The following is an 18,171-nucleotide window of genomic DNA, read 5'->3' as shown; positions in this document are numbered from 1 at the left end:
TTATTATTTTTTTTGTTTCAATAATTTTTCCGAATCATTTTGAAATTAACATACGTTTAATAAGAAGCATATTTTAATATAAATCAATATTATAACGTAACACAGTTATATTATTATTATTATTGTCCGTTTGCTTAATAAACAGCTATGTCGACGAACAGACGAGTCATACTGATGATTGATAAAGAGAGAAAGATAGAGAAAGGAATAGGCAACACATATTATAGAGATTCTTTATCAATATCCATTTTTTACAGTAATGCTTTTTCCTGTGAGCTGGTCATAAAATTACGATAATAGAATAATCTTATATGATACATGTGTATATATTTGAAATTCTCGATTTAATCTTTTATCAGTTATATAATCTTATATTAGATATTTGTAACTGTAAAAATTACAGAGAAAAAAAACCAAATCTTTTTTCGGTCACTTGCTTTTTAAGATATGCAGTTTTAATATGCAGTTTTAATATGCAGTTTTTCTTCATACTGTGACTCTTGGAAATTGAGGCTTTCCGATCCATTCACAGGATGCGACCGGATCTCACCAGGCGGCAAGTAACAAAGGACCCCCTAAGAATGTGTAGAAGGGACAGCGACAGACCCTCGCCGAACCCCAAATGTGACGCATTGCGTGCACGCAAGTGCGACAAAAACGAACCGTATGCGTTAAATAGTTTTGCGGCATTCATAGAAATTCGAATCGCTCAATCTCAGTTTAATCCCCGATGCAAACAAATAAATACATCCTTTATGCAGATTAAAAGTTATTTCAGATATTTGTAAATTTTATGCTGATTTGCAAGAAGAATTGTGACAAATAAATATGGAGAATATTTTCGTGTAATATTAAAGTCCAAGTTTAGCTACGATTTTTCCATTTTTTCTTTGGAACGTCTACAAGAAGATAAGAGCAATAAAAGCGTTGACTAATATTCGTAGAAATTTCTTTTTCGGCGCCAACCGAGATTTCACCGAAATTCCGATCCGTATATTACTTGAAATACTTCTATTAGTACATCTTTCATATAAATAACGTAGTGAGTAAAACATCCATTGCCGGTCTATTCGAAAAGAGTAGCAACTGCATAGAACAAAGAGAGAGGGATGAAAGGAGGGGATGTTATTTGTGGAAAGTTTCTGGAGGGTTCCCTGATGATCAGGCACACGGACCTGGCACAACAGAGGCCGAAAGTCGTCAGTTGTTCACGGATTGTCGATGTGTAGACTCGCCGTGCATTATAAGCTCATTCCTCTGTTCGTGGTCGTGTGATCCGCTGATTTTATTACGCAACGACATACGTCGTATTCGGAGTGTAACGCCATAAGAAAGTTAAAGATATCAATATTACCGACATTGCACCAGGTAAATAGAGATTTTCAATCAGGATCATACTCGTAATAATTAACGTATAATGCAGTGAGATGAAGTGTCGATATCATTGATATTGCGCGAAAGATAAATAGAAATCTTGTCTTTTTCAATCAGAATAATCGTATATTTTCGCAGTAGTTGCATTAATGACGTTATTTTTAAACATTATTTTTGATATATATCACGTGCTTCTTTATTTAATAAAGAGAATACCTAGTCATTTCGCGTGTGGCCTGCAAAAGATTCCAGCCACGTGAGACGATCGGCTTGAAACAGAAGTGAAAATTGCATCGACCAAGTGAGGAGACAAAGTACAAGACGTCGGCGCGCTTTAATCATTTCGTTCCGGCGATATGACTGGCAAGAGGATGGGAGCAGAAGGGGACCCGACGACGATAACCGTCCACGCGGATGTTTACACGCAAGAAGCTCCGAGCACGTCCGAGCACGAGTTCAGGTGAGTAACATATATAGGATGGATAAATGTATGTATGTGAGTATGTACGGTAAGCGTGCGTGATGTTACGTTACGTCGAGATTATGAAGCTCCCCGAGTATATACACATATATAGTGGTCGAATCATCATTACACCCACGTTGTCGTTTGTCAAGGAAAAGGGGTAAATGAACTGTTCGGCGAGAGACACGACTGTCAATAATAAGCTTTGCATATACTTAAATTGGATAAATAAAGCACATTTTTAAAATTTTTCTTTTTTTTTTATCTCACGTGATCTCGTTGAAGCGACAATTTAAAATGTATAATCGATTAGATTTTGCCTCTTTTTGCTCTCTTTGATTTCTTGTTAAATAACGTAGAAATGCTCGCGTTAAATATAAAGACAATTCGTCAAAAGATAATTTTTCGTCAACCAAGCTGTTCCGCTTATAAATACGGAGCTCGTAGCTTTTTTAGCGAGTGTCTGCGAAACGTCACGTTGGTTCTAAAATCCGGTCTAGCTAACACGGAGATAATGCACGTGCAAAAATTTTCTGTTACGGTCTGTTTGACGTTTGTGGTCGACGATTCGGGTCGTGGTGCGACATGTAGGCATAATATGCAGATATATATACACATCTTAACATCATATACATATGTTTTATCCCCTTTCTTCTGAGAGAACGCGATATCTCGTCCTCGGCGGTCAGCTTCAAATGCCGGGAGTGGTGTTATGTGTTTCCGAGACGAATGCTTTGCGTAATACGACACGTGCTAACTCGACAGCCGAACGTGCGCGAATTTTCCGAGAACGCTTACACAGCGCGAACGAATCTCACACGTGTTAAAATTAGATGCGCTAAAAATTGATTTAGTGCGCGATTTAAGAAACGGATTAAAGTATGCAGTTTCAGGCGTTTACGAACGGTGGTGAATAGTGGCGATTCCGAGCGGAAAGCCGGAAATTTCTGCACGCGAATGCGAGCGCGTTTGACAATAAGCTATTATAATTTGTACGGGATATATTCTCGTCGGCAGACGCGTTGGCATAGGAGTTCCAATTTTTTTATCCTCGCACGCTTCTCTCGCTTGCTTGAGAACCGGTTTCATATCGACCACGTTTACATGCGCGTCTCAAAAAGAAGGCGCGACGTGAACTGAGAAAGGAGCGCGTAAGGTAAGGTACGTTTCGGCGAAGCGCAAACAGACTTTATTTGATATTCGGCAGAAAGGAGAGAAGAGAAAGAAGAGAGGAACAGAAAACTGAGAAATTCCGATGCAAAATATAATTGCAAAATCAAAGGAACGAAATTCTGGCTGCTATAAAGTTGCAATAATTTATTGTTAATTAAATATTGTATATTCATCCATACGTTTAATCATAATCTTCGTTATTGATTTTCATTAATTAATTAAGTAATTGTCATTTGCTTGATTTCCAAATGATTTTTCCAGCTAATCGTAGAATTAATATCATGAAAAATTTTGCATTATCGCGAAATTAAATGCTCGGCAAAATTAAATGTTCTTTGTATGTTAATGAAGCTCGAAACAAATCTTTGTTGCAAGTATAGTTGTAAATAAGTGCCATATATATACAAATGATTGCGTTAACCATAGAGAACCATGTATGTACATTCTTGGACAAATATGGTACGTCGCGCGATTATCATAAGAAAAAAAAAAAAAAGATACTGAAATAGGAAACGAGAAACGTCATATTGGAAGAGAAAGTCGAGGAAAAAGAAAAGAACTTAAGTTTGTTGCTCTTAGTATATATTATTTTTTACTCAGCATATCCAATTCATTGGGTTTTTAATCGCGATTTATCTCGTTTAACGCAATGAATGATGAATGATGTTAGCGACCCGCGTATATGTTTACGCGAAGAAAATAATTTACTAGAATAAAATGTATTGCAAAATCAATTTTACAACTGTGATAATAATAGTGTCAAAATATAATCTTCTTAAACTATGAAAGCGTGAGTAATAAAAGCGCGATTTTAGTATATACACATTTTTATAAATATAATTATTAAAAAAAAAAACGCATTAATTGTAAATAAAGCTTATGGCGAGATTTATTTGAATACTCGTGTTATTATTGACTGACAGAAAGTCTCATTGGCTGACGAAAGTATGTCCGCTTAATTTATATGTTAAAATATGCTCTGTCGAAACCGCTAATCTACATTGGTACATCGGCGCGTTCGGAGAATATTACAGATCATTCTCAATATTCCTTCGGAACGTTTCACAGAGTATCCCGCGATTCACGTTCAGAAACATCGATAGAACTGCTTCGATTTCGAAAGGATTGTTTTTCCGACCGAGCGAAACTATAACGAGTTAAGAAAATCTTTGATCACAATTGAGATCAAGGATAACTCTCGATTGGTAAGTGCAAATACGAGTAATTCAATGTACGCCACTCATCATTAACCGTTTAAACGTCATCATCGTTGATACTATGTTATATAATAATTTTATGTTATACAATCTCCGCAATTTTTGCATGCATCGTTAATAAACAGCAAATTACAAGAAAATAAGAGCGTGCACGAATACATTTTTCAAAAATTGCATTCATTTACTATGTAATATTAGATGTTCTAGATGCAATCTTTCTCGATAGATTCTTATAGTAAATAAAAATACATTCAACGCGTTAAATTCGTGCAAATGTAATCGGCCCCCAATTCTCTCGCTTGTATCCTTCACCGTCCACGTCACATGGCCTTACGCTACGCACATTCACATACACATTGCACGCGTGTACAGTTAGTCGATCGTGACTGGATCTTTCTCTGTTTTCAGTCAGTGACGCGATTGCACGTTGTCGATATCGCGTACAATTTTCGCATAATTTTCAAGTTCATCGCGATAATAAGTTCGCGGAGGATTATATACCATCACGCGATGACGGAGTTAAATACTCGACGTGTATTAATAAAGCGTGAAGAGACAAACGTTCGTTAGACGCATGCGATAATACGAGAAGTATATAGTGCGTGTGACGATTCTTTGATTTAAAAAAAAAAAAAAAAAAAAAAAATATGTTCTCGAACAAGTACGGTAAATCTCACGGTCATGGCAAACCGAAGAAAGAATCTAACAGCAAGAAACATCACATTCGCAATTGGATGCATTTGAAGAAAAAGAAAAAGCACGAAGCTAACCTCTTTCCGTGAGTCTTATCCGATATTCTAGAGTTCCATTTATTAAAATGATATGCCTCGTCTCACGCTCTCGCGTTTCGCAACGCGACGATTTCATCGAACTCGAGAGATAAAAAAGCCAGCTGATAATTTAAAGTCCTCTATGACGCGGGAGTTAAAGGGCCAAATTTATCTGACGTCATTCGTCGTCCGTTTTCCATTGTCATGAATCATACAAACGCGATGAAGACTGTCATTGTACATTTTCCGCGCGGAAACCTGATTCTAGGATATCGCACTCGGTTTCAACGCGAGTTTCAATTCACGCGGCTGTTTCTCAAGTCCCTTGTCCTGCGTTTTCGCATGCGTGTCATGCGTGCGTGTCACGCACACACGCACAGATCGTCGCGTGAGTGAGATCGGTTCGAGATGCCTTTACGTCGTCGTGCAGTTTCGATCGTATCCGTCATCGATCGTGTTGATCGCGACCGTACCAACGGCAACGACGGTGCAGCGGTGCAGCTTTGGTGCAGCAGCGCTCGCGTTACCGTTGACAGTGTCATCGGCACAACGATGCGCTTTAAAAATCCGTTGCCGCAACATGGGAGTTATGAGTAAGTCGAGAAGGGAAGGAAACGACAACCGTTGCGAGCGCGTTGTAGGTTAAGTACCTTCGTCCATCCTGTAATCCTATCACGTGTCCGCTCGGTCGAGCATGATCGCGCCGAGGAATTTTTCTTTCGGTCATTCGTAGAAGCTCGCGATGATGTTTCGCGCCGGCAAAAAAACCGGTACAATCCGTATATTTTAATATTTAATCGATTTATTTTGCGTTTATTATTCGTTTTTTATTACATTGGTAATTTGTAAAGGCTTTTTGCTTTCTCTTTACACTGGGAGACCTTTGGTATTTTGGTTATTTTTGTGGAAGAAGACTCGCTTTTAAAAAATCTTTTAAATTTATGCTAATCTCGTATTTGCAATTTTTCATTGAAAGTTTATAAATACATGTTTTTTATTTTACGATCGATTAATGGGAATATTAATTAAATTATCGCGAAAGTGTAGAGACTAAAAATGTTATTTATATATTGCATATAAAATACTAAAATAACTTAGCAAATGGAAACGTACACAGTTAAAGGCTTTCAGCAAGTATCAAATAGACTGATAGAATATTATAACCATCTTCTTTGAATTCTGTGCTTCGATCAATACCATACACAGGTTAGTATTTATAAATACTCTATGAGAGAGACAGAAAGAAAAGAATTGTAAATACGATCTGGATTTCAAGATTCTGTTTGTGGGAACCGGTTGTATTTCTCTTCGATGGCAATTTTTTCAACGAATATCACTTCACAAAATATAATTTAATGACTCTATAAAAATAGATGAAGAGATAAATTGACAGAAACGTGTTTTATAAACTTGCTAATTAAAATAGTAATAATTTCTGCAAATTTACTAATTAGAATAGCAGAATATTCCAATCTTAATGATTTATTTACAAATTCATATTTTTTGTTATTTTTTTAAAATTAATTTCAATTTTTTTTCTATTCAATTATTTAATTATATTAATGCCCTTTCTCTCTCTCTCTCTCTGTGAAAAACATAATTAAAAAAATTATTGCCTGAACATCTGGTACAAAAAATATAAAATTAAATTAATGAATCGAAAAATTAATAATTTTCTAAAATAAATCACTGTTAATTTTTTTTCTTTCATGCATATTTCCAATTATCGTATCGTATCGAGTTTCCTTTAGTATACGGCACTGCCGTATAACACGTGTAAAGCTCATCCATGGTGGGATAGCGTTCTCAGAGTTCAGATCAGACAGTTTCACGGCGACCGTTGACGGCGCGCGATTGTAATACCGGTATATCTTTCGCAAAGTCAGCGTTTTGATTCAAATTCGTAGTTATACGTGCGATCGAACGAGCGGTCTCGGTCACAATTTAATATAAAAAAAAGTAGTACACGTGTGCATAATAATTATTAAAAACATTTTACGTGCGTAAACAAATGGTATAATGATGACTTGTGACATCACACACATTCGAAACTATATATTGGAATCGTGTCGTTATTAATCATATATATTTTTTACTTATCTAACTATTTATCTTATAAACTGATTAATGTTTAGTATTGATATTTTTAGTTGATAAATGATAAACTCCGAAGTAGAAAAAAAAATCTCTCCGGTGCAGTATAGGCGAAACTAATTACCCTGAAAAACTTGGAGTTACTATAAAAAATAATAGAATATTACGTTCTTGCATAACATTATATTGCGGAAATGTTGGTACCGTGACAGCTATTTACATTTGTTGTCCGTGCACGCATAGTTGAATGTATCGATTCGGTGCACATAATGCGTGATACTAGGAAAGCATTCTAATTATTTTACGATATCTATTTATGAAAAGTTCAAATTTATTTATTAGAAACTCTATTAATTTCTATGTTGTCACTTAATCATCAGCTTCTTAATTTAATTTACATCTTTTTTGTCAGCGGAATTATAATTGTATTTATTGTGAATTTTGCCCGCAGGTTTTTTTTTTCCGAAGAACAAATTTATATATCAATAATTTATGTACATTAACAAAGAACAAAATTTTGTTAACATATCCTTATAAAAAATATAAAAAAAAATCGCATTAAAACGTTCAGAAGTTTCTTAATTACGAAATCACGTTATCAATGTTGCTATTGATTATCGTACTTTGCTCTTCAAACGATTATTGAAAAATAACGAGATAATTGAAACTACTTCATCATCATAAGCGTTTTATGAGTTTTATCAGACTTTTAATATATTTTTCAATATATTGGGATATTAAAACAATCGCGGTTTTTTATTTGAATACTTTTAAAAACTATTGGCAATATACCGTAAATCTCGTTATTATAATAATTTTGCAAACTTGTTATGTGTAGCCAAAGTTAATATAATTTTATATTATTTATTTTAGATAAATAATATAATCTAAGTATATATTTTTTTTAACTTTCTGACGCAATCGCAATGCGGAACAATCTTACGGAAAGAAAAAAAAAACGCGTTCTTCTTATTGTTCTGTGGCAATCGCAAAATAGATAAATCAGCGCGTAATCGTAATTCTATCGTCGTTTCTACCTGTGGAAGAACGAACGTTACACATTGACCTTGCGAAATAGTTTTTGTACAGATACGAAATATTTCTCTGTCAGCTGCTTTGTAGAACACAGCTGCTGTTTTCACTCTAGGTTTGACCTGGAGTGAATACAATTGACACGAAGGACCCCCTAATAGGATCCCTTAATATTAAACTAGCTTGTGGTTTTACGATGTCACACGGTTTTTCTCGTATATATCGGCATTCTCCTCTTTTTCTAAAATTTTAGGAAAATCAAATAGCGATTGAGAAATCAGACAGCTCGTTTGACTTTTCGATGATAACCAGAACTTCTAATTAACTTGTTAATTAGAGTTATCGTGTTTATCGTTTTCTATTATACATCGATAATATATTCTTTCAAAGAAATCATAAATTTTCTCATTTAACTCATTTTAAAAAACAGCTAATAACTATATTTTATCATTTATTTGATTAGCAAGTCCAATTTGAACGAATTAAAAACTTAATATATGTATATCTTACATCTTTTATAAAATCAAAGAAAAATCATAATTGCATGGACGAAGAAATGCTCTTTGAAAGGAATCAATCACGCGCCGTTATTAATTAAATTTCAATAGAGAATACGGTATGCAATGTAGGTCTAGTTAACGTTCGTTAGTCTCTATTAGCCAACAAAATGACGGTGGTATTCCGCTAATGTTCTTCACATGCTCGAGACTCGATCAATTGAGATGTAATCGGTGCGAGTGATGCACCAGATGCGACGCAAGTTACGTACGCGATCGTAAACGCAATAAGCCTTTTATGATGGAAGATTTTCCATACAATGTTTACACAGACGCGTGCACATCAAGGAGAGTACAATTCGTAAGCACACATTTGATAATTTTTACAGAGAGAAATGAATACCTTTTGCAGTTGCTTTACATATTTAAAAGACGGGAATGCGAAAAGTGATTAGATTAAATGGACTACACTAGATGAAAGTTATATCATACTGGGCGCGTGGGAGTGCAATAGAAGTATAGTGTTTCAAAGACGAGAATAAGTTCGCCGATAAAATTACAAACATTTCTCACGTGACGAAGGTTGGACTTGCGAAACATGCAGCAAGTGTCGTTTTATTCTACCCTAACCGCGGAGGAGAGGGCTCGAACGCACCCTTTCAAGAAAACTAGATGGTAGGTTCTCTTCCTGAAGATTCCCGAAGATGTAATCTCGAGACATACATTCTCTATTCGTCTGATATTCCGTCCAGCGAATTTACATATTCGATAGAAATGTATTTTGTAAAAATCTAACGTTCCTATTAAATAATTCCTAATAATCGTCTAATCGGAAATTGAAAGCTTTCACTCAAAAAAGTGGTATTGCAACTACAGCAAAAATTTTCTGGGTGCGCAAAATTAACTGAGGTACATAAATGATTAGCAAATACTGTGATATCGCATATGTTTCGCATTTAATCAATCTAAGTGACAGAGACAGAATTTATATCTGAACTGTTTGTGAAAATTAGAAAGAATGTTTTTCTGTGGCGCCTATCCATGTAAGGCCAATCATACTTGTTATAAAGTTTGACTGTGGTACACAGAAAAAATTAGCGACAAGAAACAAATGAATATATAATCCCCACATCTAACATATTTGTATAACGCGCCCAATCTATCTAGCTCTTTTAAACAATTTCTCTCAATTTTTCGATGCTGCAGTTATAATTGGCAGTTATATTTCTCACAAAGATCGTTCTAGCTGTAGTATCAAAACTCATATTTATCCAATGCAGTGATTAACATTTGGCAATGGGACCTAAATTTTCTAGAAGATATTATTAGAATATTGCTGCTATAAATTCTATATGTAACAGACAATATTCTAACAGATACAAAAAATAGCGATAAATTTTTGTTGTGACACCTAGAAATCTACCTATATCAGCAAGACATTTTTTTTAAATATTATTTTTATATTTTTAAAAATTTCCTTAAAAACTTAACTTACACATATGTTTTATTAACTCAAAATAATTTATTTCCGAAAAAGTTAAATAAGGCATATATGGGATATATATCGGTAGCGGTAGACAATTAATCAATTATTAACAAATTAATATATAGAGAGAAAGACATATTAACTTATGATTAGCACAATATTAATCAAATCCCCTATCATTGTATAAATTTCCTGTTTCTTTCTAGAAGGATAAATGATTTCGCGAGCGTGTTTGAGCGCATTCTCGCGCAAGTTCCATTTTAGATTTAATTTTTGCAATTCATCCTCAGGGGGATCCTTTTTTATTTAAACACCAGCTGGCGTATAGGCAAATTCTTTATAAAAACCTAAGCAGCCATATAGAAGAAGAAGAAAGATAAATAATTTAGTAGACTATAATTAATGCCAATCCAAACGATCGAGCCTGATTAAGGTTTTACTCTTGATATCGACGCGACGATGAATTCAAATTTTCGCGGACAAGTGTCGGTCGATAATCTCGGGCTTTTCGCGGCCGCCACGGGCGGCGCTCACATCGCCGTCTTTGTTTTCTCTCGACGTGACGTCGCTTCTAGTCGGGATGCGCAAATCGCGGGCAAAGGACAGAGCTTGCGCGGAGCTCGTGCGCCGTATGCTTATAGCCGTCAGCCGTCAGTGCGTGCGACGACGGTGCAAACGTACGAGTGTGTACGGATACCACGGATCGTCGCCGGTGGCGTCGTCCAAATGATCGTCGCGTAACCGAAACGGAGCGTGCGTTGCGTTCGCCACTCGCGTGTGTGCGTAGTCCGTGTGTATGTACGTTAACATCGCGTGTGACCGATGACTTTGCGTCGTGAATCTAGTCCCGAGTGTCCGTCGTCGCCGAGAGACGTACGCGAGCCCGAAGAGGAGTCGTTTGCCGTCCAGTGTCCATGTAAAATCATTCGCTAGAACTGCCAACCCTCTCCCCCGCTCCTCCGTTATATAGTTGGTTAGTTTCGTTCGTGTGTCGTTTCATTAGTGTTGTGGCTCTCCCTCGTTTCTCTCTCTCTCTCTCTCTCTCTTCTCTCTTTTAATATCTCTTTTCTCTCAAAAAATCACGCACCGTGCGTGTTTGCTCTATTTTCTCTCTTATACTCTCTCCTTTCCTCTCTAAAGAAAGTATTCGGATGCGCATTTCGTTGGTTATGTTTCCCGTTACATCTCGCACGTAGTCCCGTATAAGCGCGTGCTTTCTTTATGCACGTGTGTATGTATGCGTTTGCACGCATCTGGCTGCGAAAGAGATAGAGAAAGGTCGAAAGAAAGAGAGAGAAGCGAAGAGAGAAGACTGTACTTTAAATGACATAGTAGTGCGTGTACGTATAAAGTAAAATGCATAAGTTAAGACTACCTGTCAAGGTCGAATTGCCCAGTGCTTTAACAAGGTATGGCGAGACCTAATTTACGCAGATACCATTATTATTTCTCTTATTGACATCGCTACGTAATGTAATACGTCGAGTCTCTTTCATGTACGTTTAAGTTTTGGATACATAATTCTAGATGCAGTCGCGTATGCTAAAACTCTTATCTTTTATCTCTTAATTTACATATATACATCGCCGTTTTCTTGAATCGTATATATACACGGAGAGATTGTTCACTCAAAAAAGTGGTATTGCAACTACAGCCAAAATTTTCTGGGTGCGCAAAATTAACTGAGGTACATAAATGATTAGCAAATACTGTGATATCGCATATGTTTCGCATTTAATCAATCTAAGTGACAGAGACAGAATTTATATCTGAACTGTTTGTGAAATTTAGAAAGAATGTTTTTCTGTGGCGCCTATCCATGATAGGGCCAATCATACTTGTTATAAAGTTTGGCTGTGGTATACAGAAAAAATTAGCGGCAAGAAACAAATGAATATATAATCCTCACGTCTAACATATTTGTATAACGCGCTCAATCTATCTAGCTCTTTTAAACAATTTCTCTCAATTTTTCGATGCTGCAGTTATAATTGGCAGTTATATTTCTCACAAAGATCGTTCTGTAGTATCGAAACTCATATTTATCCAATGCAGTGATTACCATTTGGCAATGGGACCTAAATTTTCTAGAAGATATTATTAGAATGTTGCTGCTATAAATTCTATATGTAACAGACAATATTCTAACAGATACAAAAAATAGCGATAAATTTTTGTTGTGACACCTAAAAATCTACCTATATCAGCAAGACATTTTTTTGAGTGTTAGTAATTTAACTCGCTTTTCTCAAAAACTTGAGAAAATGAATTATAATCTATTTAATTTCTCCGCGCTTCTTTTCAATTTTAACACATATTTTTGTCCGGTTCTTATTAAAAGTGAATTAAATAAAAATATTTCGCTTGTTTCAGCGTGATAATGTCCTCCGGGGAACCATCACCTCCGGCGCAGGCATCGATATCCACAACGAGTTTCGATGTGTTGGACAACGCGAGACTGATCAATGCCGCTCCTATAACATCGCAACCATCGAAACCCAGCGGGGACAACACCGACACCGAGGCGATAGAAGAAGCGGTACCGATCGTGCAGACGACTTTACCCGTGCCCGAGTCGAAACCAGAGATCGAGAAGAATGGTCTCGACGTGAACACGAAGAAGTCCCCCGACGAGCCGGACGTTTCTTGTTTGATCAATTGCCTTTACTACACACAACAGTGCTGCGATTGCACGATAGTCTGAGATCGTTCGAGGTCCTTAGTTAAATAAATGTCGAGGAAAGGAGCGTCCCGCGACTCCCCGATTCGATTTTTTAGGATCTCGAGGCGCTCTTCTCTCCGGCGCAAAATTTAAAATCTGATTATGCAATAAGTATCGCGCGCTGTGAGGGTACTTTGTGATATATCAGAGAAGTATAGGAGAAAATCCTCGCGGCGTGACATGTAGAAAATTTTATAAATAAATATGTGAATGAATGTGCGTGCGCGTGATGCTCGCAGTTACACCCAAATTTTGAATGCTGTTGTATGATATTTCGAGCACCCGTTATTCGATTAAAAGCAATCTAACAAACACATATACGTGAATAATTAACTTATATTTTTATAGCGCACGCTTCAACGGAAGTGTTTATCGTAGTTGCAAATATGCACTGCCATTGTACCATGTATTTGTGGTAAACCGTAATGGTAAGTCGTAAAGAACGTGTCGAGAGACATTACAAAAGTCAGTTATTAGTTCATAAGTTCTCTTTCGCATCTGTTATAGAACAAATTATTTGCTATACTCTTAAATGTCTTCCTTACAACCTGAAGTCAACGTTAATGACACATGAATTTGACAGTATTAATTGTGACAGTTTGTAATTATTACAGGCACTAATTAAAATAATATCAAACAGCATTCCGGTATGTTGGTATAAGGATGCATTTATTACAAACGACGGGTAATTCGAGAACGATTTTTTTTTCGTTAATGCGCCAGTAACTAGAAGTAGTAGTATTTCTATAATGCAGCTGATGATTAAATCGAATTTTGTTTTATACAATTGTAACAATAGCATATTCATTTATTCTACCTGCTTCTACTATTTGATAGCATATATATATCCTAACATTCTTCGATAATGTTGCTATTTGTAGATAACATTAAAAATATGGACACAAATAATTTAAATATCTTCTTCCTATATTTTTCAATAATGTAAATTTCCATCAAGATTGTGATTTAATCATCGCCACACCGTATTAATGGCCTATAGTAGTCGCAAACAGATATTTCCTATTTTATGTAAATATTCATATAAATATATGTAAAAATATAATTATATTTATATTATATAATTATAATTATATAATTATTATAATTATATAAATATTTATATAATAATTGAAGATTGCAAGTATACAATGTAATTTATTCATAGGTGAGGACTAGATTATTTTTGTAATATAAGATACGAATTTAATGTGAAGACTGCACTAAATAATAATTTTTTTTATATGTATTGCGTATTATTAAAAATGATGTGCACAACTAAAGTTAGAAGTTTTGTGAAAAGAATACATGGGTAAGTACAATATGTGCTAAAAGAAGTTCTGTCTAATTTTATTATCTACACAATAGGTAGAAATCAATAATCTATATATTTTCGAAACTTGAAATTTGGAAATCTAAAACACTAGTAGCATCTATCAATGATTTGCCATATTTATCATGTGCTATATAGGCGCGAGTAATGTTGCATATTTAATAATTTATTTGAAATCACATTTCAGTGATATAATGAATTGAGGAGAAAACAGATTTTCACATCTTATATTTTAAATTTCTTTTGATATAACTGTAAAAAGCTTTGCAATACATCTCTGTTGTATATTCAAAGTTAAGTATTTAAAGAAACTGATTTAAAAATAATTATTTACTGCATGGTTTCAAATCATCTGTAATCTTTTGTATTTTTGCCATAATATTTAAGCTTTAAGTAAATTTGTGGCTACTTATATATATTTGTATATATAATCTTGTTTTGTATTATAAATGGACTACTCTTTAGAAGAGAATTTCACAAATTGAGAAAGTTTATTACGTCGCGAGAGCTCGACAAGTTTAAAAATCTTTTATTGCAGAAACAATGGTTGATGTTTCAACAAAAACGATCAATAATTGGGCATTTAAACCATTATTTAACGGATATTAGGAATTAAGGGATTTTAGGATAAAAATTCAGATTTCATATAGTTTTACGCGTTATGATTCGTATATGGGTAACGGATGACCCTCTGAATTGAATACCCACCGATCCAAATCTATCAATTGTCTAGTGTCATCAAATAACAAGTACAAGTATTTTAAAGTTTCGGCGAACCAAAAACTTTCCGTCATATCTTGTTGACGAGTTTGTTGAACATTCCGGACATTACCAATACTTGTGTAGCCATTTTCGACTTTGGTATAATTCTCAAAAGCCTATTGAGATGTGTTTTACATTAGAGACATATAAAATGAAAATTTTCAGGAGAGAGTTATGTAGCACACCCACCTGAAATATCTGCCAACCCCAATCTTGGTAAGTTTTATTTCCCGTGAAGTACCACATATAAAATAGACTTTCAATGAACTCGGGTCTCAGTAAATTATGAGCATCGTTCGTTTTTACGTACATATCCATTTGATTATCACCCTCCACTTTCTACAGAATCAAATGTGGCTTATGAATCTTTTTTTTATGGTATATGATATGAAGAGAATCGATGTTCTATTCTATATTTTTTAATCGAATTGATACAAATTTTTTGTAAACTTACTTGTATATTAAAATAAGTAATCTCAGGCGCGAGAAACGTTGGTTGGATTGCGTACGTTTGATAACAAGTCTTAACTATTTCTTCTGCAAGAGTATTATGCGTCTGCAACAGTCCATGATGTGCACCTAATGCTAAAGTACCTCCTAAATAGCATGTGAGGTGATCCTACAATACAAATTTACACAATGTTCTATTTTTCTGTGTGTGTGTGTGTGTTGACTATTTTTCCCATTCTATTTATTTACCATTTTTGGTCTTATCTCTTTGTTGGCGCCGACCAATTCAGCGATGAATAAATATTTATTGACCGCTGTGTATTTAACGAGATGCTTTTGTGTTCCAGTAATACCTAACAAGTAATCGTCCCGTAAACTAAAAAAAATATAAATAAATATTAAAAAATATAAAACTGGTTGAAAGTTTATATTCTGTATAATAATAACTTCTAGTGAGATATACTAACTAGTCTATAGTTTTTCCAGTTTGTAACCATTGTTTTAATAAGTATTCATAATAACTATCGCCGCGAGCTCCTAACGTAATTGTTGCATATTCTCGAAACTGACCAGTATTAGCGTTAATAAAGATGGGAACTAAGCCATTGTATTTTTCTAATTTATGTACATGTTCGGAAACTTTTCTAACTGCAGCCTGAAAAGATAATGAATTAAATATCTACTGCATAAATTGCTTAAAAGATGCAATCACTAAAATTACCTCAAACTTAGGTTGTCCTGTGCTACGACTAAGATCGCGAAATTCTAATTGAATCGAAGTAACTTCGCTCGTGCTACTATCAGGCCCCCATTTGGGACTATGCGCACTTCTAGTGCCGAGATTCACATCGGAATATGGAACACCCGACCTGGTAGAAAATGCTGGCATCATGCGATCACCTAAATCCATCTTGGATATCGTCATTAAAATGAGAGATTAATATTTAAACGTCAATATTCTGGCAGAATAAACTAACTAAAATTATTTTAAATCCGTTACTTACGGCTTTATTTAAAAAGAGTATATCACCGGAAAGATGATATGCCGCCAATAAACCGCCTAATACTCTAATTGTAACTTCAAATAAATTAACATCCCTATTCAATGTAAACACTAAACTCTCTTCCACCCATTTCCTTGCCCTTGAAAATTCTGAAACACAATAGAAGAAAAATGTGTCGCTCGTGCTACTATCAGGCCCCCATTTGGGACTATGCGCACTTCTAGTGCCGAGATTCACATCGGAATATGGAACACCCGACCTGGTAGAAAATGCTGGCATCATGCGATCACCTAAATCCATCTTGGATATCGTCATTAAAATGAGAGATTAATATTTAAACGTCAATATTCTGGCAGAATAAACTAACTAAAATTATTTTAAATCCGTTACTTACGGCTTTATTTAAAAAGAGTATATCACCGGAAAGATGATATGCCGCCAATAAACCGCCTAATACTCTAATTGTAACTTCAAATAAATTAACATCCCTATTCAATGTAAACACTAAACTCTCTTCCACCCATTTCCTTGCCCTTGAAAATTCTGAAACACAATAGAAGAAAAATGTGTTTTTTTTTTCGCTACCACACGAGATATTTTAAAATTTAATTTAGCACTTCATACACACCATCATTTAATCCCATTATATATATAGTATCCAACGAGTCTACTATAGTAAGACCTAAACCAAACCATTCATGATACCTCCTTGATATCGGCTTAACATTATCGTGACCCCAAGCATATTTCTTATACCCATCCCAGGAATGCTTAAACGCAGCTACAACCGCTTGTTGCCTACTATTTTGTGGACCTAAAAACCCTGGGTTTTATAACTTAAGCAAAAATTATTGTAATTTAATATAATTATGATTATATATACTATATCTGTGTATTATATATATGATTTTTTTTCGTGAATTATAATCTACCATTAAATTTAAGAACGTTTGGCTTTGGCTGTGGTGGTTCACCAATTTGATCATCATCAACTTGATTAATCTCTGGTTGAAACTCAGGCTCCTCAATCACTTCACCAGGTCCAGCACCCTGTTCATCATTATCTACAACAACTTCATCGACTGCCTGCAGAATAAAAAGAGATTCGATATTTTTTTCAACACGAATATAAAATCTTCTCTCATCATTGTGTACCTTTTCGTATTTGGCAGTTTCTTGTACAACTTCTATATTATTATAGTCTACCTCGTCAGAGGTACCAGCTTTGGTTTCGCTAGGTAAGAGATAAAATATTACAAGTATAACTGTGATAACTGCAAAGTATAGTATATTTCTCTGAAACCTGGATAATTGGTTCCATTGCTAAAAGAGAAATGAGCAGCCAAGTGAGGAATAAGTATGATAGAGAGATATGGTATTCAAACGCATAGATAAATTAAAACTGACAAAAACAGTATCGCGGTATATCTATATTTTTCGTTCAGATATACGTACCCTCCATAAACTGCGCGAAGTGCCCCGTGCAAACGAAGAGCTATCGTGAATATTCAAACTAATATACTCCGATTTACTCGAATCTCTCGGCGAGAACATATTCTCATGCAGGTTAACTTGTTCCGGCACGTGCGGAAACTCGTCGTGCTGCCAGAATATTCGATATACAACACTGCGACGAATCAGTCCAACATGCGAAGTTCCTCATTTATACGTTTTTTTGCGAATATAACGTTCAACGTGTTTTTACATTTTCGTTAAATTTATTTTATTATTGCTTTGTAACGCGTATACCCTGCGCATGAAGCAGATGGCGTTCATGTGCTCCATGTGTGTATTTCT

General features: G+C 35.1%; 1 protein-coding gene and 1 pseudogene across 1 annotated transcript; one reads left to right on the top strand and one right to left on the bottom strand.

Annotated features, from left to right (window-relative positions):
• Window positions 1-5,013: 5,013 nt before the first annotated feature.
• Window positions 5,014-14,049, top strand: LOC115239827 (annotated as a pseudogene).
• LOC115239828 (endoplasmic reticulum mannosyl-oligosaccharide 1,2-alpha-mannosidase) lies at window positions 13,481-18,157 on the bottom strand. The gene is made up of 11 exons (XM_029814613.1): window positions 17,830-18,157; window positions 17,530-17,697; window positions 17,307-17,460; window positions 17,003-17,188; window positions 16,769-16,917; window positions 16,092-16,280; window positions 15,838-16,025; window positions 15,620-15,746; window positions 15,375-15,539; window positions 15,110-15,259; window positions 13,481-15,036 (listed from the first exon to the last, which is right to left on the bottom strand). Exons 1-11 carry the CDS (start codon window positions 17,926-17,928, stop codon window positions 14,818-14,820), a joined length of 1,794 nt encoding a protein of 597 aa, XP_029670473.1. The 5' UTR covers window positions 17,929-18,157; the 3' UTR covers window positions 13,481-14,817.
• Window positions 18,158-18,171: the final 14 nt, after the last annotated feature.

The sequence above is a fragment of the Formica exsecta genome, unplaced genomic scaffold, assembly GCF_003651465.1.
Source record: "Formica exsecta isolate Colony F162 unplaced genomic scaffold, ASM365146v1 scaffold395, whole genome shotgun sequence".
NCBI classification, from domain to species: Eukaryota; Metazoa; Arthropoda; class Insecta; order Hymenoptera; family Formicidae; genus Formica; species Formica exsecta.
The sequence above is the reverse complement of the archived record's forward strand: the minus strand, read 5'-3'. Positions and strand labels throughout refer to the sequence as shown.